Source organism: Benincasa hispida, chromosome 9, assembly GCF_009727055.1.
Source record: "Benincasa hispida cultivar B227 chromosome 9, ASM972705v1, whole genome shotgun sequence".
Lineage (NCBI taxonomy): Eukaryota > Viridiplantae > Streptophyta > Magnoliopsida > Cucurbitales > Cucurbitaceae > Benincasa > Benincasa hispida.
The window spans coordinates 7651171-7676755 of NC_052357.1; the positions used below are offsets into that span (position 1 = coordinate 7651171).

At 35.8% G+C, this 25585-nt stretch overlaps 1 protein-coding gene across 1 annotated transcript in view; it reads left to right on the forward strand.

Moving 5' to 3' along the window:
- The first annotated feature begins 2390 nt into the window (after positions 1-2390).
- Positions 2391-25585, forward strand: part of LOC120084502 (vignain-like) — a 28080-nt gene continuing 4885 nt past the window's right edge. Inside the window, exon 1 of the mRNA XM_039040298.1 lies at positions 2391-2517. Within this exon, the coding sequence (XP_038896226.1) occupies positions 2391-2517 (127 nt within the window). The remainder of the gene's footprint in view (positions 2518-25585) is intronic.

The following is a 25585-nucleotide window of genomic DNA, read 5'->3' on the forward strand; positions in this document are numbered from 1 at the left end:
GGTTTGATCCTGATCATTCGTGTAAGGGACTTGCAAGCGGAGGCATCCTATACAAAGAGTTTGTATAAAACCTGACCACGAAGTGTTAACATCTCATAACACCGTTCATAACTGAGACTTCACTTCACTAGGATGACCATAGATAACATGACCTCAATCCTGAGTGAGTTATAAACTCCTGCCATTGAGGGTTGTCCTTTGATTTGCATGGGTGCGAGTGGCCAGAACGCTGACTCAAACCTACCATTATGGGGATTCGTCTGATTTGGGAGTTGGGAACTCAGCTACACAAGATAGAATTCACTCCTTCCCCGAGGCAGGGGCAAGTAGATAGATAGCTCCCTTAAGGGCTGATTCCAGGGCTTGAACAATGTGACACCATGCACCTTCTTATGGCCCAAGAGGTGTTCACACATAGTAGGACTATGTTGTAGTTCATTAGAGAGATCAGTGGTACTTAAGGAGGAAGATGTAATTACAGGGGCAAAATGGTAAATTGGCCTACGTTAATTACGAGCATCTGTGAAGGGTCATCGTACTGATGATTGGTTATATCCAATGGACATAGAAATATATCTATGGCAAGAAGAGTTCAACTAGGTCTTTAGTGGAATGCCTGGAAGTTAACGGATGGTGGATATCGTGACTAAAGAGTTTAGTCAACTATTCATGTACCGTTGGAGCTTCGAGCCATAGGTCCATAAGGTCCCCTTGGTAGCTTGGATACAAGTTGAGAGTCATTTTTTGGGTCAATTTAAAATGTTCAAATTGACAAGAGGGAGTTCGATTATATATGATATAATTGAATGAGTTAATTAAATATGATATAATTAACTTTATGTATGAGATACATTAATTTGGAGGAAAATAGATATAAATATGATTTATATCTAGTAGGGAAAAAATATTATAATTAATATTTGAATATTAATTTATAAGTTATGAATGTGATAAGATCACATTAATTGGACGGTTATAAAGGAAATGGGAAGGCGCCTCTTTGTTTAAAATAATGGATGAGTGCATTATAAATAGCCAAACGGTATGTTGATCTCAGGGTGCCAGATATTGTGAAAAAGATAGTGTCATCGTTTAGAAAATCAGTGCCTATACGATAGGGACTGCACGATCGCTTACATATACGATATTGCTAAGCGATCACATACCGATTACACCGTCGCGTGCTATTACCTAAATGATCGTTTACCTTTTTCTTAAGCGATCGTTCAGCTCCCGGTATTTACTAAACGATCATATAGACGATCGCTTAGTTTTTCATACGCGATCGTTTTGGACGATCGCTCACCCTTTTCCTACACGATCGTTTAGACGATCGTTTACCTTTTCCTACACGATCGTATAGACGATCACTTACTTTTGCTACACGATCGTATACTTTACCTAAACGATCAAGAATATTGTCTATGCGATAGAAGACCACATCTCCCACTTGCTTGATCGTTGTGTACGGTCTCTCTTCCTTCTTCCCTCTACCAAATCCGAACAAAGCCCACACTTTGGATTCTCACTCCAAGAATACTGAGGGCTCTAAGTGGTGTTGTCTTCTCTGATTCCTTCTGTCTGAGTGGTGATTGTTCGAGGTAGGCAGTTGGGCTTCAGACTCGCTGTGAAGAAAAAATCTTCATCTGGTATGATTTCTTGATCCCCTTTGCATTATGAAAGTATGTTTGAATGTATATGCGGTAATTATTTCACAATGAATTGGAAAGATCCGCTTCCGCTCGTAAGTACTCTTTAATAAGAGTTCCTTCAGATAGTACATGTTTGATCTTAGTTGAGCTATGCTCATTTAGACGACGAATTTTGTTTTCGTGATTTTTATAAAATAAAATCTTTAAGGGCCTGTTTGGTCCCAATAATGGAGTGGGCTATAATAGTCCACTTCATGTTTGGGGCTCAAACTATTTTTAGTTGGAGCTTTAATATTATCTTCAAAATTAACCCTAGGGAACATTGTTCCTAACCCCACAATTTCTGTCATTTCACTATTTGCAACATCTTCTATCTTCTCCCTCATCTCTTTTGTCTCCTTTCTTGTTCGATCGAACAAAATACTCAGATTAATAATTTTCTTTATTCTTTCTTTATTTCTCTGTCTTCAGATCTGGTTTCGCGTTTCTTCATCATCGTCAGTTTCATTATCGTCGAAACCAGATCTGAATCCTTAGATCTATAGATCTAGCCCTTCATAGATCTACAAATCTACGTTTATGGTGCTACTCTTCTTGCATATTTTTCTCTAGACTCTTCACAGATCTATAGATCTACAAATCTGGATTCGTATCTCTTCCCATTGCCACTCCAAACAATCTCTCTTCCACTGCTTCAAACTTTTGATTCCATTTTCTGCTTTATTCAATATTCTCACTATGTCGAAACAGGCCCTAATTTGTTTGGTTAAGGGACGATTGTGCTTTGTGGGGGTGAAGGTTATCATCTGGAGAGTGGTAGGGTGTGAAGGACGAGTTTTGGAGCTTGGTAGGACGAAGGCCGAAGGTAATCTTCTTTTTCCCTTTTCCAACCGATGATGAGGTTTTTTTTTTCAATTTTTGCTCAAAATTTTGTAAATTATGCGCTATGTTTGTCCAATGTTGTCCACTATTTTTTTTATGTTCATTGTTTTGCTCAAAAATGTTTTGCTTTGAAAATATGCTTTGTATTTCGTTTCATGTTCATTATTTTGCTATTATTGTCTCTGTTTGTTCATTATTTGTCCATTTTATAAATTATAAAAAAAATATATAGAAACATGTGTTTTGGGCTACTGGGTATTTTTAGGTTGATTCTATAGGGTATTTGATGGATTTTGCTAATTTTGATTAGGTTATTTGATGAATTTGATGAATTTTGGTAATTTTGATTAGGTTATTTTTCATTATATTGATGAAGAATGATGGTTTTTCTCTCCGCAGCATCCATTGTTTGTCCATTTTGGTCACTATCTGTTAATTATTTGTTACTTTTGGCCTCTGTTTGTCCATTGGTTGGCCATTTCTGTAAATTTTGGTATCTGTTTGTCCATTGTTTGTTCATTTCAGTTTTTGTTTGTCCATTGTTGGTCCATTTTATAACTTTTGGCCTTTGTTTGACCATTGTTTATTGTATATTGATTGACAGTGGTTGTTAGATATTGTTTTTAAAGAACTCTTATTGAAGAAAACCAGTGAGCGGAAGCAAAATCTTTCCAAGCCGATTGTGAAAGAATTAAACGCATTCACAAACATACAGGAACAGTTATGCATCTTAAACAAAATTATAGCATATTTTCTTAATTAAAAATACCAAGAATGAGAAACATACCTTTGAAGAACACTTCTTCTGCAAATCTCTCACTCTCGTGAAGAATTGGATAACAACCTCTCGCTATCGTTCAGATCGCCTAGCCAATCGTCTAGTAATCACGAACAGTCTTCTCCTTGAACAAACACCCTTCAACACAACCACTCGACAACCTTGGTATTTTCGGAGTGAGAATCCAGGAGGTGTTGGCTCTGTGTGAATTTGGTAGAGGGATAGAAGAAGGAAACGATCGTACTACACGATCAAGCAAGTGGGAGAATATTTTGTCTATACAATAGACTGAGAAGGCTTGATCATTTAGTAAATATCACTAGTACACGATCATTTAGTAAATCTCGCTCTACACGATAGTTTAGTCTCTCAATTGTTTAGTAAATCTTTCGCTGTCGTTTAGTCTCTCGTAAGGGCTATCGGGTAGGCTCTCATGAATAAACGATTAATGATTCACTAATTAAGCAATCTCTTAACAAAATAAAAACACTTTTCATTTTATCCTTTAGTTATCCAAAACTAAAAAATAACCTCCCACCTTTACGGTTAATGGAGAAAATAACCAACCACAATTATTAATATAATTGTTTAATTATAAATAAATATAATAACTAACTTATCAAATCATATTTATAACCTATAGTTTTAATACCACATCATATGTAATATTTAAACTATAGTTCTTTTTTTCTTTAATTAATATAAATCATATTTATATCAAATTCCTCTAATTAGTGTATCTTATACATCATATCAATTATATTACATATAATTGAACCAATTTAATTATACCATATATAATTAAACCCCCTCTTGTTAATTTGAACACTTCAAGCTAACCCAAAAACTGATTCTCAACTTGAATCCATTGAGCTACCAAAGAGACTTTATGGACCTGTAGCTTGAAGCTCCAACGGTACGTGAATAACTGACTAAACTCTTTAGTCACAAGATCCACCATCCGTGTGTCCATTGGATATAACCAATCAACAGTACGATAACCCTTCACAGATCGCTTGTAAGTACAGCTGGGCCAATTTATCGTTTTACCCCTATAGTTACATCTAACTCCTTAAGTACCATTGATTCCTCTAATGAACAATACATCATAGTCCTACTATGAGTGAACACCTCTCGGGGCATGAGAAAGTGTGTGGTGTCACATCGTTCAAGTCCCGAAATAGCCCTTAAGGAAGCAATCTATCTACTTACCCCTGCTTCGAGGAAGGAGTGAATTCCATCTTGTGTAGCTGAGTTTTCAGTTCCCCAATCACGAATCCCCAAAGTGGTAAGTTTGAGTAGGAAATCTGGCCACTCGCACCTATGCAAATCAAAGGATCGCCCTCATAGGTAGGAGTTCCCAACTCACTCAGGATTAAGATCATGTTACCTATGGTCATCCTAGTGAAATGAAAGTCTCTGTCATGAACGGCGTTATATAACGAGACTAAATATTTCGTGGTTTGGTCTTATACAAACTTCTTTGTATAGGACACCCCCGCTCGCATGTTTCCACATGAATGATGAGGATCAGACCATCTGTAACACTTTACAACACTTGTAACATCTACAAAGTAGATCGCATCCGTAGTGTCACCAAGATAAGGTATTCCTCCTTTATCCATATACTACAGACTATTTAAGTTATCACTTAAGGCATGATCCACTTGTATGCCTCCATATACATGCTTAAGTTACAACGATAACCAGGGATCTTAGTTTATTGGTATATGGTAAATGCAATTAAAATATCCTATATTTCATAGACAATAGTGAAGAAAATATCTCATATTATTACATCACAAGCGTTTGTTCATACAGGTGTTTACAAACTACAAGACCCTACGAGATTAGGGCATTACTGTATTCATCATTAGCATATCCCCTGTTTTTAGAATGATTTATTGTATATTGATTGACAGTTGTTGATAGGTATTGTTTATTATATTCACCATTGCCATATCCCTTTTTAAGGATAGTTTATTATATATTTATTGACAATGGTTGTTAGTTATTATTTATTGGGTATTTTTTTTTTTGTCAAAATCATTTACTTTTATTTATATATAGATCTCACTTAAAAATTTTCATAGGCGAGTAGTTCACACAACTATATATACGTGTCTCACTTCACTTCAACTTTAGGCCAAACCCATTCCATCTACTTGCTTAATGTAATTGGTATGTCATTTCTTGTCTCCAATATTTTCTTATCCTATGTTTGATTTCAAAAGACCATGAACTTCTTTGCATCTTTTGGTTTCTATTGTCTCTATTGTTCGTCCCTAATTTTCAATTCTTCTTCCTTGAATGAAATAATTTACTATTGTTTGTCTCTGATTTAAAATTAATTGTTGGTCGTTCTACCTTCATTGTTGATTTCTCATTTACCATTATTCATGATATTATCTGAAATTCAAGTTTCAATGAATGAATTTCATAACTGTGAGACTGGACCCTATTCCATTCTTTTTTTCTTTTTTTTTTTTTTGCACTTTATAATATGGTCTCACTTGCCTTTAACTATAAAGACAAACACATTCCATCTATTTCATAAATGCAACTGGTATGTCTTCTCCCTCTTTATCCAACATTTTTTCATCACCGGTGTTGACTAGTGCCTCCCTGTTATAACTTCTTTCATATAGTACTAATGTTCTTTGTTGTAACTGATCGAAAAAACATGCATATAACGGAAGCAAAAAGAATCAATAAGCACTATAATTACACTTAATTTGAGTTTAAAAGCATGCATAAAACTGTTCTATAAAAAAAGGGTTTCAAGATATATACCTTTGTAGAAACTCTTCAAGTCTTTGTTGAAATCCACAAATTTGACCTTTAAATCAGTAGTAGACTACCAAAAGAGTCTTCTCTACTATTCTCAGCCTTGGATTGAGTGGTGGAAACTCTCAATTAAGCTAGAGTTAAAAGGGTTTAAGAGAGTGATGAGAGTAAAAGGAAAAATTCAGAATTTCTCACTAATTTTCCAGATAAATTCGGAAAAAATGAAGCTTTTATCAAGCTCAATCATGCAAGCACCACACTCATCCAACAAAGTGACACTTTAAATTGCATTAAGTGAGTGGCCTAGGTGTCAAAGATTGGAAAACTCCACTAAAAACCTAAATGTAGGACTTTTCCACTTAAAAATTAAAATCATTTTTTATTTAAATTTATTTAAATAATAAACTCAATTTCTAAATTTTGAATTTATTAAATTTGAAAATAATTTTATTTAAATAATTAATTAAACTAATTTAATTAATTAATTAAATAACAATAACTTAATATCAAATATTAAATTAATAAAATACCTAATTTAAACATGAATAATATTCATGTACAATATTTAAATACTTTAAACTCTCTAATTTACATTTAGTTTCAATAAATTAAAATGTTTAATTATATCAAATATAATTATCCAAACCCTAAAATTGAATTTGAACATTTCAAATTCAAAACCCTAATTTCGAATTTTGAACACTTCAAATTTTGCTTAATTTTCTAATCCATGGTGTAAAGTTTTATGAGCTAGTAGAAGAATGTTATGAACCTACAGATCATGAGCTCCAAAGATTTGAGATTAATCAATTAAACTCTTTAACCCGATTCAATCAATATTCGTTAACTACCAAGACATACCACTATAGCTCGATGATTGCATTCTCCTCACTGTAGATATATTTCTGTCCACTTGATTTAACCATAATTTGTAAGTCGATCCTTCACAGGTGTTCGTATTTACAACTGGGTTAAAATTACCGTTTTACCCCTGATCCTCTATTGAACAATTGCTCCTTAAGCTCCCATTGATCCTCTATTGAACAATTGGTTTATAGTCCAACTAATAAACCATGTCCCTCTCGACCATGAGAGGGCGGGGCCTCTTTATTCAAGACCAGGAATCAATACTTAAGGGAACAACCTATCTACTAACCCTAAAACGGGTAGGAGTGAATTTCATCTTGCATGATCATGTCCCAAACTATCTATCCGGTCTTATCCCCAAAATGGGAGGCTTGTTGAACAGTGTTGTTGAACTACTATCACGTATGCAGATCAAAGGATAATCTCGCATAAGCATGAATTTATAGTTAGCTCAGGATTAAAATTGAGTTACCTTAGGTCGTTGAATTGAAATAGTCAGTTTTAACAGTAAACAGTCGTTATAAAGAAAAAAGGGACTATTTTGTGGTCCGGTCTTATACAAAACTCTTTTGCATAGGACGCCCCTACTCGTATGTCTCTAAAGGAACTCTAAAATTAGAGAACTAGTGAGCGGAAATAGATCGTTCCAAACTCCATTGTGAAAGAACATAAACATTTACAGTCATACAGAAATAGTTATGCATAAAGATAAATTACAGCATGCTTCTTAACAAACATACAAGGGATCGAGTAAACAATACATTTGAAGAATCCTTTCTTCACATATTTTCTCGATCAATCACCAACGCATCCAACAGCACAAACTGGAAAAACCTCGATCACCAGCGAGTACAACTCGATCCTCGATCCTCAAACAGAACTGGACACCACCACTTGATTACCTTGGTATTCTCGGTGTGAGAATCCAGGAGTTGTGGACTCTGTTTAATTTTGGAGATGGAGGAAGTACAAGAAGTAAGTGATCCAGTAAATAATAGAACGATCGTGCAGAAGATTCAATCTATCACATAGACTCGATCCTCGATCGTGTAGTAAGCAAGTTCTATCGTATAAAAAACTCGATAACTATCGTTTACTCTCTCAACAAGCTATCGTACAACTTGGTCTTTTTGCATGGAGCGTTTTGCCATTCAATAATGAAAAACTATTTTTTATCTTTATCCCTCAATTGCCATAAACCGTCTAAAAACCACTCACTAAGGTAGTTATTGGAGAAAAAGAAAATTAATTATCTCATAATTAATAATTTATAAATAAATACAATATCTAACTTATCATATTATATTTATAACCTATAGTTTTAATATTGCATCATATGCAACATATAAACCATAATTCTTTTTCTCTTTTATGCATTTAATATAAACCATATTTATATTAATTCCTCTAATCGAATAACGTATTAAATACATCAAATCAATTATATCATATATAATTAAATTCTCTCTTGTTAATTTGAACATTTCAAACTAACCCAAAAACTGATTCTCAATATAAATCCATTGAGCTATCAAGGGGATCTTATGGACCTATAGCTTGAAGCTCCAACCAACGGTACATGAATAACTTACTAAACTCTTTAATCACGATATCCACCATCCGTTAACTACTGGGCACTCCACTAAAGACTGAAAGTTGCACTATTCGTACTATAGATATATTTTTGTATCCATTGGATATAACCAATCAACAGTACGATGGTCCTTCATAAATTGCTCGTAAGTATAGTTGGGCGAATTTACCGTTTTGTCCCTGTAGTTACATTAACTCCTTAAGTACCACTGATTCCTCTAATGAACAATAAATCATAGTCCTACTATGACTAAACCATTCTCGTGCCAAGAGAAGGTGTGGCGCCACATTGTTCAAGCCCCAGAATCAGCCCTTAAGGGAGCAATTTATCTGCTTACCCCTGTTTCGGGGAAGGAGTGAATTCCATCTTGTGTAGCTGAGTTTCTAGCTTCCCAATCAGACGAATCCCCAAAGTGATAGGTTTGAGTTGGTGATCTGGCCACTCGCACCCATGCAAATCAAATGATCGCCCTCATAGGCAGGAGTTCCCAACTCACTCAAAATTAAGGTCATGTAACCTACGGTCATCCTAGTGAAAGGAAAGTCTCAATTATGAACGGCGTTATATAACGAGACTAAACATTTTGTGGTCCGATCTTATACAAACTCCTTTGTATAGAGCATCCCCGCTTGCATGTCTAATGCACGAATGATCAGGATCATACCATTTATAGCACTTTACAAAATTTGTAATACCTACAAAGTGGGCCACACTCGTAGTGTCACCAGGATAAGGTTTCCCTCCTTTATCCATGTACTATAGACCATTTAGGTTATCACTTAAAACACGATCCACTTGTATGTCTCCACATACATGCTTAAGTTACAACGATAACCAGAGGTCTTAGTTTATTGGTTTGTGGTTAATGCAACTAAAATATCTCATATTTCATAGACATGAGTGAATAAAATATCTCATATTATCTATAAAAAAAAAAAAAAAAAACTATTTGTTTATACATGTATTTACAAACTACAGAACCCTACGAGATTTAGGGCATCAAACTCAACAGTCTCCATATGAACAATTTTAGGATCACGTTGTTTGTATCATTATACAAAGTAGGCCGCATCCATGGTGTTCCCATGATGAGATACCCAATCTTGAATGTGATCCACTCTTATGTCTCCACATAAAACTCAAGTACTCATGTAATAGTCATGTTTTCGTTTACTGGATTTTTATTATATCATGCAATTTCAATAACACTTTTATTGAATAGAAACTTCAACAATATTTTCTTTGATAAATAGAATATGTTTCTATGATTTACGAACTACGAGTTTTAGGACATTCCCGACAGTAACTTGTTGTAAGATTGGTCTTGTTACAAATCAGCCGCATCAAAAACTGTTTACCAACTTTCTCTTGCTAAGGTGAAAACTATCTGTCATTATTATGGTTTATGTAACTTTTTTCGGGGTTTGGGTTATACATTTTTCTTTATCTTACTTATATTTGTTGCTAATCATTACTTTTTGTGTGCTCTTGTCAGGATGGACTATTAGTATACTCGAGCATTGCGTGAGATTCGTTAACATGAATCTATAGTAATTTGGACGAATATTCATATATTTTTAACTATAGATGTTTGTATGATGAAAATAGTAATATATGTTTGTTTCATATTTATAGTTGTTTGGAAGAATTTATGGTTGTTTGAATGAACTTATAGTTAGATGACTATTTTATAAATCTTGTTTATGTTTGGATGAATAATATTACTTTAAACTTATTGCTATGTTTGGATGATTGACAATAATAACATTACGTGACTTGTTTGTTAGGTGAACGTATGTGCATGAATATTTCTTATTTTGTTCCACTGCATAATTTTCTGGGTGCGTTAGATGGCACTGTTAGGGTTGATGCCTTAAATCTCGTAGGGTCCTATAGTTTGTAAATGTATTGAACAAACTCATTGTCTATTTAATAAAATATCATATATTTTATTCCCTTTTTTTTGTGCATTAACCACAAACCAATAAACTAACATCCAAGGTTATCTTGTAACTTAAACATGTATGTAGACACATACAGATGGATCATGTTTAAGTAATAACCTCAATGGTCTGTAGTAGATGGATAAGGTTGGATACCTTATCCTAGTGACACTACGAGTATGGCCCGCTTTGTAGGTGTTACAATTGTTATAAAGTGCTACAAAAGATCTGATCCTGATCATTCATGTATAATGTGAGTGAGGATATTCTATACAAAGAAGTTTGTATAAGATCGAACCACAAAAGGTTTAGTCTCATTATATAACACCATTCATAATAGAGACTTACATTTCACTAAGATGATCATAGGTAACATGACCTGAATCCTGGGTGAGTTGTAAACTCCTGCCTATGAGGGTGGTCCTTTGATTTGTATGGGTGAGAGTGACCAGAATTTCAACTCAACAAGCCTACCATTTTATAGATTCGTCTGATTGGGGAGCTAGGAACACAACTACACAAGAAAGAATTCACTCCTTCCCCGAGGTCGGGGTAAGTAGATAAATTGCTCCCTAAAGGGCTAATTCTAGAGCTTGAACAATGTAGCACCGCACCTTCTCCTGGCCCGAGAGGGGTTTAATCATAGTTAGACTATGATATATTGTTCATTAGAGAGATCAGTGGTACTTAAGGAATTAGATGTAACTACAGGGGCAAAACAATAATTTTGGCATAGCTATACTTACGAGCAATTTGTGAAGGGTCATCGTACCGTTGATTATTGTTTATAGTGCGAAGAGTGCAACTGTCGGTCTTTAGTGGAGTGTCTGACAATTAACAGATGGTGAATAATTTAATTAAAGAGTTTAATTAATTATTCATGTACTATTGGAGCTTCAAGCTATAGGTCCATGAGGTCCTCTTAGTAACTTAATAGGATTAATTGAGAATCAGTATTTGGATAAATTTGAATTGTTCAAATTAGTAGAAGTATTTAATTATATATGATATAATTAAGTTATTTTAATTATATGTGATATAATTATTATAATGTATTTGATACATTATAGCTTTAGTGAGAGGAAATAAATATTTGAATATGATTCAAATATTATTGATATGAATTAGATTCATAATTGTTAAACTTAACATAAATGTGATTTATATTAAATACCATGAAAGAGAGAAAAGAATCTATAAGTTATATTGTATGTGATACAATATTAAATCTATAAATTATATGTTATATTTGATATAACATATAATTATATATATATATATATATATAATATGATAAGTTAGTTATCATATTTATATTTATATATGTTAAATATCATTTTTATTTTATTTTTAAATAAAAAATGAGGGAGGAAGTTACAAGTCCCTCCCCCTCTTTTCTCTCCATCCACATAAGTGGGTGGTTGTGGTATTTTGGTTTTTTGAAAGACAGGAGAGAGTCTACTTCAACAATCTATTCTTGATTGAGAGATTGGAAAACAATAGAAGAGTTATGTGTGTGTGAGTTTGAGTTGTTGGTGAACAATTTCAAACCTTCATCTTCACAAAAATTCCCTCAATCCAAAATAGTAAGAGCCTAGCACTCTTGGGGTCTATACCTAAGAAGCCTTTGTGGTAGTGTTTTGTGCTCTTGATCGAAGTTTTCTTGAACAGAGTCTTCAAGACGTTCGTGTGCTATTCGAGGGATTCTTGAAGAAAAGTCTTCAAAGACAAGGTTTCTAAAACCTATTTATATAGCATGCTGTAATTTATGTAAATGCATATCTTGTTCATGTTTTACTGTAAAATTTACATTCAATGAAAAATGGATTTGGGATGATCTATCTTTCGCTCATGGTTCCCTTAAATTTGGGATCTTTCAGACATGTACATCAAGGTAAATGTCAGTGCAACTAATCACCCAAGGTATAGGACGAGGAAGGGTGAAATTGCAATAAATGTACTCGGTGTTTGTGATATAAATGGTGACTTCGTATTCGTCTTATCAGGGTGGGAAGGATCCACAACTGATTCTTGAGTTCTCAGAGATGCAATATCACGACCTAACGGACTGAAGGTTCTGAAGGGTAACTAGTTACACATACTATCTCTCCCTACTCTTTGTGTTTCTAATATAAGGTTTGAAATGATTGGACATTCAACAGGGTATTATTATCTATGTGATGCCAAGTACCCAAATGCAGAGGGTTTCTTGGCTCCATATAGAGGCGAAAGATATCATCTTTTCAGAGTGGCGTGGAGGAGGTAATACACCAACAACTCCACGAGAATTCTTTAACATGAAGCATTCTTCTGCACAAAATGTCATCGAGAGAACGTTCTGGTTGTTGAAGGGTAGATGGACAATCTTGCGAGGAAAATCATGCTACCTAATCCAAATCTAATGTCGAACCATCATGGCGTGCTGCCTTATGCACAATCTTATCAATAGGGAGATGACTAACTGGATGGGGTGGATTCAAACTTTGCTACAATTAGGAGGAGGAGGAGAATGAGATCAATTATATTGAGAGTTCAAATAAATGGACCAAATGGAGGGATGAATTGACACAACAAATGTTTACTGAATTGGAGATGCGTAACGTATAGTGCCTTTATGCTTCTTTAATCAATTAGAACACTTATTTTCTTTATCGTGTGTTACAAAATGACTTCATTCGAAACTCTCTTAATATCATTATTTTTACTATATTTTGTACTTCACTTTACCCATTAATTATGTTCCATATTTTTGTTTATTGTTTAATTGTATTAAAATATGTACGTGTATACACTAGAATTTCAAGTTCCTCAAGAGCCCCGAAGCACATTTGAACTAAAGAGGAATAAGCGAAGTTGGTCGAGTGCTTGGTGGTGTTGGTCGCATATGGTGGATGGAGGTCAGACAATGGGACGTTTCGACCTGGGTACTTGTCATAAATACAACATAAGATTGCTGAGAAGTTGCCCGACTGTAATACCCAAGGATCGTCGATTATAGATTGTCGAGTCAAATCCCTGAAAAAAACTTACCAAGCGATCGCAGAAATGAGAGGATTGACATGTAATGGATTTGGCTAGAATGAGGAATTCCAATGCATCATTGCAAAGCGAGAGTTATTCGATGGATGGGTGAAGGTGCAATTTTGTCTAAATTGATTTCTTTGACGGATTTGGATGACGTCACGTGTTCCTATCGTGAACGTTGGGTTGAGTAAAATTAATTTCGCCCAATTTGATGTTATAATTTGGGCGTTGGTCCCTAAATATGGGCTTAATTTTGGCAAAGTTCAGGTCCAAGTGCATGAGGCCCATCAGATAGCTCTATAAATATAGAGAGCTTTTCTCATTCCAAGGGGCAGCAATTCTACATTCAGGGAGCCCAAAAGACTTATAGAGATCGAAACATCAACATCAAACTCAAGTTCAACTCCACGAAATATGTTTCTCCGGAAACCTCATGTGAACAATTATTTTTAATATTTATTTGTTATTAATTTTTTACAAAATTAATTTTAAATTTTTAGAAAGTACACTCATTCAAATATTAACCATAGAATCTAATAATTTCTTAAGAAAATAATTTAACTTATTTTTTAAAAAATAAAATTGAAGAAATATAAAAAAAAAATTTTTACAAAATTGGAAAACAAAAGTTAGAGTTTTTATTGCATTAATATACAAAAAAATCTAAGACAAATAGTACTAATAAATCGATAATAATAGAAATAATAATATTTTTAACTAAATATTGTTGGGGTTGATGCTCTAAAGTCTCGTGTCCTGTAGTTTGTAAACAGTTTGTACGAACGCTGTGTTGTTAATTATATGATATTTACTTCACAATCTTGTATTTTTACTCAGTTGCTTGTTTTATTTGCTTTAACACAAACCAATAAACATAAAATCCATGGTTATCTGTATGTGACTCAACATGTATGTGGTGACATACAAGTGGATCATGTCTTGAGTGATAACCAAAATGGTCTGTAGTATATGGATATAGGAGGGAAACATTATTCCTGTAACGCTACGGATGCGGTCCGCTTTGTGGAATGGTCACAAGTGTTATGATTTGTCATAGATGGTCTAGTCCTGATCATTCGTGTTGGGACATGCGAGTAGGGGGTCCTATCAAAGAGTTTGTATAAGGACCTGATCACGAAGTGTTAACGTTCGTTATATTAACACTGTTCATTGACAGAGATTCCTACAAATAATACACTGATAACTATAGGTAACATGACCTCAATCCTGAGTGAGTTGGAAACTCTTGCCATTGAGGGCGGTTCTTTGATTTGTATGGGTGCGAGTGGCAAGGTCGCCGATTCAAACCTACCAGTTTGGGAATTTGTCTGATTTGAGAGATGGGAACTCAGCTACACAAGATGGAATTCACTCCTTCCCCGAGGCAGGGGTAAGTAGATAGATAGCTCCCTTAAGGGCTGCTTCTAAGGCTTGAACGATGTGGCGCCACATACCTTCTCTTGGCCCAAGAGGTGTTCACACATAGTTGGACTATGTTGTATTGTTTATTAGAGGAATTAGTGGTACTTAAGGAGTGAGATGTAACTGCAGGCGAAAAACGATAATTTAGCTTAGTTGTACTTACGAGCATCTGTGAAGGATCATCGTACTCATGATTGGTTATATCCGATTGACACATAAATATATCTGTGGTAAGAAGAGTTCAACTGTTGGTCTTTAGTGGAATGGCCGACAGTTAACGGATGGTGGATCTCGTGGCTAAAGAGTTTAGTCAGCTATTCACGGACCGTTGAAGCTTTGAGCCACAGGTTCATTAGGTCCCCTAGGTAGCTTGGATAAAGTCGAGAACCAACATTTGGGTGAATTTGAAATGTTCAAATTGACAAGAGGAAGTTCGATTATATATGATATAATTAGACTGGTTAATTATATATGATATAATTGGCTAAATGTATGAGATACATTATTTTGCTCCAAATTAGATATAAATATGATTTATATCAAGTAGAGGAGAAAATACTATAGTAGATATGTGATATCAAACTATAGGATAAAAATATAATACGATTATATTAATTAATTAATTAATTAATTGGTTAATTATATGATAATTAAGCCAAAATTTACGTTCGGACGTGGGTTAGTGGGTAGCGTTGGTTATTTTAACCGATGAGTTAAAATGAAAATTGTTTTCATTTTTGCATCATCCGTCAATCGTCCAAAGTATTTGTGGGGGAGCGCGCGTTAGAGAATTGTTGAACGATCACTTAAGTGTTTTCGAGAGACTATATAATAGCTCTTCTCCGCCGAAAAAATCGTCCACCTGGCGCTAAACGATCGCACACTGTCGCCTACATGATCGGATAGATTATCTAAACGATCGTATAGTGTGCTGATTTTACTAAACGATCGTGTACCTTTTCCTAAACGATCGTTCAGTAAATCCTACACGATCGTGTAGCTCCTCCTAAACGATAAGCATTTATGTTATGCGATAGCGGCTTTTTCACCCCCACTTGCTTATTGCCTACACGATTCGTGTTTCCTCCTTCCTTTACCAAATTCACCAAAGCCCACCCTTTGGGTTTTCACTCCGAGAATACCCGGGTCTCTTTAGTGGTGGTGTCGTCCCTGCTGCGGTCGTGAGTTCGCGGCTGTTCGTGCTACTGTAGTCGACCCTTCCGCAGGGCATTGGTAGATCACTTGGAGGGGTCCGCTGCCTTGTAGTTCCGAAGATTGAAGATTGAAGATTGTCTTCAACTGGTATGGAACTTTGTCCCTTTGTTAATTTGTTGTTCGTAGCATGCAGTTAATTAGATTTGTTTGCATAACTGTATGTGTTGAATGTATATATTTGCATTTCGGTCACTGTGAGATAGGAGCGATCCGAACGTGCTCATGGAACTCTTAGATATGAGATCCTTTAATTGGCATCAGAGTCAGGTTCTGATACTCCGATTTCATCTGTTGCAATGAAATAACATATACATTTATGGTGGGTGCATTTCTACGATGTTTAATTGTTAAATCTGCTGTAGATGTGTGGGATTAATGGATGTTTTCGGGATGATTAGCCTCGGTTTGATTTAGATCCTTTTACATTTACGATTGTTTATAAAGGCCCCTACGTTTTTAGGCATTAATAATCGAAATTGAGTTTGTATTCAAAGTTTGTTAGAAGTTTTGGGTCGTTCGTCGAAGAAGCAGATCTGTGTAAGCATTGCATAAGAGTGGTACGCGATCTGGGCAAGCGTTGCAGTTTTTCGTAGAAGGAGGTGATCTAGGTTTGATCGCATCGTGCAAAAGATGTTCTACGCGATAGATATTGATCGCATCATAAAGATGAATTGAACGCATCAGTTAAACGATGAGGTATGCAATCAAGAGTTGATCGTATCGGGTTGACGATCGAGTATGCGATCGCTGAGTATCGCGTCGTGTAAACGATGAGATGCTCTCGGATCGCTTAATGCATGGGCGCGCTAGACGATCGTTTAGGTCAGCAAGCTTTATCGCTTAGTAACTGACTAAACGATCACTTAGTATCGCAAGGTAAATCGTGTACCTGGTTGAACGCATCGTGTAAACGATGAGATGTTCGCGTATCGTTTAAAGCACGCACGCTAGATGATCGTTTACGTCAACAAGCTTCATCGCTTAGTACTGACTAAACAATCGCTTAGTAACTCAAGGTAAATCGTTTACCTATCGTCACGCTACACGATCACATAGACGATGAGGCTTCGCAACCTCCTCATCGTCTACGCGATTGTTTACTTATATTCCTATCATCTAGTGCGCGTTGAACGATCGTTTACCTATTGGAGTTTGCTACACAATGAAGACCTCTTGGCGGTTCAAGACCCGGTTCGCCTGTGAATCGGTTTGTTCCATGAAAAATGTAATAGATAGGGTTTTTTCATTCCGAATGTTGTAAAGGCTCATCCCGGTCCATTAATCCTTTGTTTATTACATGCGATGTATGTTTATTATATGTCATATGATATGCACATATAGTAAATCCCACCTTAGGTTATTCAATGGTCATGCATCATCTCTTTATTGTAATTGTTATAATTTAGAGAAGCATGATTTAATTATGTAAGAGCATGCTCATGCATCATATAATATAAGAGTTATATTTATGCATGCATAAAAAACATTGACATGCATCATCTTTATATTATAAATGTTATAGAATAAGGGTGAATGATAGCAGGTTTGCTTGGTTGTTACGCGTTATATAAAAGTTATATATATATAGTAATGACCGGACATTGCATGAAGCATGACACCCAGGTTACTTTATAAATGTTATAAATGCCTCGTTGTGCGCAATGGTTTTAGTTGTTTCTTTTTAAAAGTTAAAGAAAAATTAGAACTAAAAGGAATAAGAAAGACATGCATGCTCACTTAGGTTTAATTCATGGTTTTAAAGTGTTTAAAACTTGGATCACATAAACCTAAGATCACAGTTCTAATATGATTAGCAACCCTGAGGTTTTAATCTTTTAATCAGTTTAATAGGATTAAATTGGCTAATAAAAGGTTAAAGTGTAGCAAATCTATCTATAAGAGACCTTTTGCCTAAGGTGGGTTATGTCTAGGCTGGGGTATTTAAGTTAACGGAAACATAATACCCCTACCTAGAAACTTACCTGGAAAGGTGAATTAGATAGATTTGATGCATGCATGCAAGTTAAAGACAGTCCATTAAAGTGTTTAAATGTGACTACTTGAACTTGTTCATATTTCATAGACAAACGTTGTTTATGAGCAGAGTTTAAAAAGACGACTTAGACTAAAATCAGTAGCCGGATTGTCTAGGTTAATGAATTCCTAGGTAGAACATTCAGTGGGAGGTACTTGGGGCATAAGATGCTTCACTTAAACCTGTCATGTTTCTCCTAAATAGTCCACACTGTGAGATCTATTCTCGGCCTCGCAGAACCTTTGGCGTGTCCTCCCAACAGATGGTGTTTAGGTAGGTCAATATCAAGGTGGATGGAGAGAGTGTTCATAGTAAGTGGGAGCGGGAAGTGCGACAGCATATCCCTCGGTCTCCCTCGTTAGGTTGAATAACGTTACTGCGCATTTTCTCGAGGCACCTTAGGAGTGTCCCCCTAAAGGATGGAAGTTTTGCACGTGTCTTTATTTGATCTCCTGTAAGAGGATAAGGTAACTTAGTCTCTTGTCCTAATCTGCTTCTTTCCTACGGTGGGCTCATTAGGGCGGGACTCTGGTACCGAAAGCGAGGGGTTACACTTACGCAGAATAGTTAAAGGTTAACGATTCTGGACCGAAAAATGGTGGTTTTTAGGTTCAGTTCCAAGAGTTGGTTCTGCCTAATGGTTGAGAATGTCTCATCCCAGTGAAGGGGCAACTGATCACCCTACCGGTGGCGTTTGTCCTACTTCACTGGGGCATCATTGCAAAATAGAAGTCTATAACTTAGGGTACTTGAAACTGTTTTGCAAAACTGATTGGTTTAAAAGTGGTTTAGCAAAACCTAATAAAGTTTTGTTCGTATTTTCAACAACATTTTCAAAATGGCAATAACTATGTTAGCATTGCTAAGCGTCGAAAAAACTTACTAGCGATAATTTTGCGACATAGAAACACATGATCACGACGATCTTGATCATCGAGGATCTTATGTTCGCTCTCACGGAGGCTTGTTCTCCTATTCCAGCTCCGAATGCCACTCAAAATGTTCGGGAGGCATACGAGCGATGGAGAAGGGCGAATGAGAAGGCCCGAGCCTATATCTTGGCAAGTCTTTATGAAGTCTTGGCCAAAAAACATGAGTCTATGGTCTCAACGTGTGAGGTCATGGAGTCTCTGTGGGGGATATTTGGACAACCGTCTGAACAGCTTATGCATGAGGCTCTTAAATACATAGTCAACTCCAAAATGGAAGAAGGCATCTCTGTTCATGAACATATGCTAAACATGATGGTCCACTTTAATGTGGCAGAGTTAAATGGGTCTACCATCAATGAGGGCAGCCAAGTTAGCATAATCCTGCATTCTTTGCTGGAAAGCTTCATGCACTTTGTTAGCAATGTGATTCTTAACAAAGTGAAATATAACTTTATAACTCTCCTCAACGAGTTACATACATACCAATCTTTACTAAAAACTAAGAAGAGGCAGAAGGGTGAGTCAAATATTGCTTCATCCTCTAGGACATTCCATAGAGGTTTGACCTCAGGAATGAAGTCTGCACCTTCTAATTCTAACTCTGCAAAGAGGAAGAAGAAGAAAGGTGGTAAGGGTAAAGGGAAGGCACCTGCTAACCCATCGTCTGTCGTCCCAAGGAGGCGTCCACAGGTTGTTAAAGGAAAGTGTTTCCACAGCAACCAAGATGGACAATAGAAGAGGAACTGTTCTCGGTATCTAAAAGAGAAGAAAGCAGCCAAGGCTAAGGCCAAGTCGGATAAAGGTAAGTGTGATTTACTTATGCTTGAAACTTGTTTAGTGGAGAATGATGATTCTGCTTGGATAATTGATTCAGGCGCCACTAATCATGTTTGTTTTTCTTTTCAGGGGATTAGATCTTGGCGACAGTTGGAGGCTGATGAGATGACGATGCGAGTAGGCGCCGGGCACGTCATCTCAGCTGTGGCAGTGGGAGGACTCCAGATAGCTTTATAGAATAGGTTTCTTGTTTTAAATGATGTATATATTGTTCTTGAACTAAAGAGGAACCTCATTTCTATAAAGTGTTTATTGCAATGTAAATATACTATCTCTTTTAATGTGAATAAAGCGTCTATTCATAAAGATGGTGTTTTTATTTGCACAGCAAATTTGGAATCGAATTTATATGTGCTAAGGCCGTTAGCCATTAATTCTCTCCATAATACTGAAATGTTCAGAACTACCGTAACTCAATCAAAACATCGACGAATTTCTCCAAAAGAAAATGCCTAACTTTGGCATCTTCATTTAGGGCACATCAATCTCAATAGGATTGAGAGATTGATGAAGAATGGACTTCTAAATGAGTTAGAAGAAAATTCTTTACCATTGTACGAATCTTGTCTTGAGGGTAAAATGACTAAACGACCTTTTACTGGAAAAGGTAGAGTCAAGGAGCCTCTTGAGTTAGTAAATTATGACCTTTGTGGTCCTATGAATGTGCGAGCCCGAGGTGGCTATGAGTATTTTATCAGTTTTACTAATGATTACTTCAGGTATGGGTATGCTTATCATATGCAACAGAAGTCTAAATCCTTTGAAAAGTTCAAAGAGTTCAAGACTGAAGTTGAAAACGCATTAGATAGACGGAATAAAACACTTCGATCAGATCGAGGTGAAGAGTTTTTAGACTCGACATTCTAGGACTATTTGATAGAGCATGGAATCGTTTCCCAACTCTCAGTGCCGGGTACACCTCAGCAGAATGGTGTAGCGAAAAGGAGAAATAAGACCTTGTTAGACATGGTTTGCTCGATGATGAGTTACGCTTCCGTACCAGACTCGTTTTAAGGTTTCACAGTGGAGACTGCAGTGTACATACTCAACTGTGTTCCCTTCAAGAGTGTTGCAAGAATACCTCTGGAGTTGTGGAATGGGCGTAAAGCTAGTTTACGTCACTTTCACATTCAAGGTTGCCCTGCACATGTGCTTAAGGCTAATCCTAAGAAGTTGGAACCACGATTGAGGTTATGCCTCTTTGTAGGCTACCCCAAAGGGATACGAGGGGGTTATTTTTATGATCCGATGGAAAATAGGGTGTTTGTTTTAATAAACGCTACTTTCCTGGAGGAGAATTATATAAGAGAGCACAGTTCACAAAGCAAAGTCGTGTTGCGTGAGCTTTCCAATGAAACTACTAAAACTTCAACAAGAGTTGTTGAAGAGCCTACTACATTAACAAGAGTTGTTGATGGGAGTTCATCCAGTAGGTCGGTTCCACCTCAAAAGTTGAGGGAACCTTGATGTAGTGGAAGGGTTGCGAATCCAATTGTTTGCTAACTGGGTTTCACGGAAATCCTTGCTATGGTAGCAGATGGCGACGTTGTGGATCCGTTGTCTTATAAGAAGGCAATGGATGATGTTGACCGGGATGGCGACGTTGATGAACCTTGTATCTACAAGAAGATCCTCAACGCTTCAGTAGTCTTCTTAGTGTTGTATGTAGACAATATCCTACTCATTGGAAATGATGTAGGTCTACTGACTACAGTTAATAACTGGCTAGCAGCTCAATTCCAAATGAAAGATTTAAGAGAGGCTCAGTTTGTTCTAGATATACAGATCTTTCAGGATCGTAAGAATAAAGTGCTAGTACAATCTCAGGCATTGTACATTGATAAGTTGTTGCTCAAGTACTCGATGCAGGACTTTAGGAGGGGCATACTGTCGTTTAGGCATGGAGTCACTTTGTCTAAGGACATGTGTCCTAAGACACCTCAAAAGGTTGAGGAGATGAGATGGATCAGTCTAACCCAGGCCATTTTAATGTTGATGACTTGTTTATGAAGGCTCTCATGGCTATAGTGTTTGAGGGTCATCTATGGAGCATGGGTCTACAGGATCGCCCGCGGTTGGACTAGGGCAAGTGGGAGATTTTATTGTATTGGGCTTTTATGCCCTAGTTTATTGTTTTGTACTAAGTTTTCACCCCACTTCGATTTAAGACAAGTGGGAGATTGTTGGGGTTGATGCCCTAAAGTCTCGTGTTCTGTAGTTTGTAAACAGTTTGTACGAACGTTTGTGTTGTTAATATATGATATTTACTTCACATCTTGTTTTTTTGCTCAGTTGTTTGTTTTATTTACTTTACTATAAACTAATAAACATAAAATCCATAGTTATCTATATGTGACTCAAACATGTATGTGGAGACATACAAGTGGATCATGTCTTGAGTGATAACCAAAATGGTATGTAGTATATGGATATAGGAGAGAAACCTTATCCTGGTAACGCTACAGATGCGGCCCGCCTTGTGGAATGGTCACAAGTGTTGTGACTTGTCACAGATGGTCTAATCCTGATCATTCGTGTTGGGGACATGCGGGCGAGGGCGTCCTATACAAAGAGTTTGTATAAGACCTGACCACGAAGTGTTAACGTCTCATTATATAATACAGTTCATAACATAGACTTCATTTCACTAGGATGACCATAGGTAACATGACCTCAATTCTGAGTGAGTTGGAAACTCTTGCCATCGAGGGTGGTCGTTTGATATGTATGGGTGCAAGTGGCCAGGTCACCGATTTAAACCTACCATTTTGGGGATTCTTCTGATTTGGGAGCTGGGAATTCAGCTACACAAGATGGAATTCACTCCTTCTCTGAGGCAGGGGTAAGTAGATAGGTAGCTCCCTCAAGGGCTGATTCCGGAGCACGAACGATGTGGTGCCACACACATTCTCTTGGCTCGAAAGGTGTTCAAACATAGTTAGACTATGTTGTATTGTTCATTAGAGAAATTAGTGGTACTTAAGGAGTGAGATGTAACTACAAGAGCAAAATAGTAATTTGGCCTAGTTGTACTTATAAGCATCTAAGAAGGGTCATCGTACTCATGATTGGTTATATACTATGGACACGAAAATATATCTGTGGTAAGAAGAGTTCAGCTGTTGGTCTTTAGTGGAATGCCTGACAGTTAACGGATGGTGGATCTCATGGCTAAAGAGTTTAGTCAGTTATTCACAGACCGTTGAAGCTTTGAGCCACAGGTCCATTAAGTCCCCTAGGTAGCTTGGATAAAGTCGAGAACCAATATTTGGGTGAACTTGAAATGTTCAAATTGACAAGAGGAAGTTCGATTATATATGATATAATTGGATTGGTTAATTATATATGATATAATTGACTAAATATATGAGATACATTATTTTGGAGGAAATTAGATATAAATATGATTTATATCAAGTAGAGGAGAAAATACTATAGTAGATATGTGATATCAAACTATAGGATAAAAATATAATACAATTATATTAATTAATTAATTAATTGATTAATTATATGATAATTAAGCCAAAATTTACGTTCGGACATGGGTTAGTGGGCAACGTCGGTTATTTTAACCGATGAGTTAAAAATTATAATTGTTTTCATTTTTGCATCGTCCGTCAATCGTCCAAAGTATTCGTGGGAGAGCGCGCGTTGGAGAATTGTTGAACGATCGCTTAAGTGTTTTCGAGAGACTATACGATAGCTCTTCTCCGCCTAAAAGATCGTCCACCTGGCGCTAAACGATCGCACACTGTCGTCTACACGGTCGGATAGATTATCTAAACGATCATCATAGTGTGCTGAGTTTTACTAAACGATCGCGTACCTTTTCCTAAACGATCGTTCAGTAAATCCTACACGATCATGTAGCTCCTCCTAAACGATAAGCATTTCTGTTATGCGATAGCGGCTTTTTCACTCCCACTTACTTATCGCCTACACGATCCGTGTTTCCTCCTTCCTCTACAAAATTCACCAAACCCCACCCTTTGGGTTTTCACTCCGAGAATACCCGTGGCTCTTTCGTGGTGGTGTCGTCCCCGTTGCGGTCGTGAGTTCGCGGTTGTTCGTGCTGCTACAGTCGACGCTTCCGCAGGGCGTTTGTAGATCACTTGGAGGGTTCCGCTGCGTTGGAGTTCTGAATATTGAAGATTGTCTTCAACTGGTATGGAACTCTGTCCCTTTGTTAATTTGTTGTTCATAGAATGCCGATAATTAGATTTGTTTGCATAATTGTATGTGTTGAATTTATATATTTGCATTTTGGTCACTGTGAGATCGGAGCGATCCGAACGTGCTCATGGAACTCTTAGATATGAGATCCTTCAAATAGGACCTCAAAGAAATCTTATAACCATCTTATTACTAAGATCATACAAATTGGGAGCACTTCGATATAAAAATAATTTTAACATGATTATCATGACTATATTATATAAAATAAAACTATAATGATACAATTATTTAAATTAAATATTTGTTTTAAGAAACTTGATTAGTAATTATTTCTTAAAAATATAACTGTATTATTAATTTTAAGAAAATCCATAATAATCTTTATAAAGAAGTAGCTATCCATTTAAATATCTAAAAGAAAAATCCTAAAATATGAGTTCACCTATATTTCAATAATGGGTTAAAATCTCAACAACCTATTAAAAAAAAATTAAGTTAATGAGTTACGAGTATCCTAGGATCAAGAAAAAAATCTATAACTCGGGATAAAGTGATCAATTTTATATAAATAGATCAAGAAAAAAAAATCTATATTTCGAGAGAAAGTGATCAATTTTATATAAATAGATCAAGAAAAAAAAAACCTATAATTCAAGAGAAAGTGATCAATTGACACAAGTGAACATTTACATAAATAGCTTAATTAGTGAATTAGTTTACATAAATAGCTTAATTAGTGAAGTATTATAGTTCAACCAATTGGTTAACACTAACAAAAAAAAATAAAATTAATGAATTAAATCCTAACTAGTAAACTAGAATTTATAATAATTATTAAAAAAAAAAAAAAAAAAAAAAAAACTGCGCTATGTTATTGGCCAAAGATGCAACACATTAAAAGACTAGGTTAGCCCACTAACATTAGCTGATTCCTCAGTCACAAGTTTATTCACCTTCCTACATTTATTATACTTATAAAATGTTAGATCATGTACTCCAAATTAGTTACTTTCTTTGGTAATTATAAAAACTAAAATCCCTTTAATAGGCTTAATATAAAAAGTTGTAGTTGTAAGGCCTATAAGATCAGTTTGAACAATTAATGATTAATCAAATTGGTGTGGTGTCAAAATTAGTTTTTCAAGGTTAATACAAGTTTTTTTATTTTTCCTTTGGATACGTTATTTCGAGTCTTCGACATATATTATTAACATGAGATTAGTAAAAAATGTAAATGTGTGAAGGAAAGGTTCAAATGTGACAAACATTTAATAATTTGACGTGTGTTTAGAATAAAATATTTTCATGGCTTATAAAAACTTAAACTTTTATCAATTATATTATACATCATAAAATTTATTGATGGTGATACTTATAACCACATCTAATCAATATCAAAATTAATCATTAAAATATATCCATAACTATAAAGAAAATT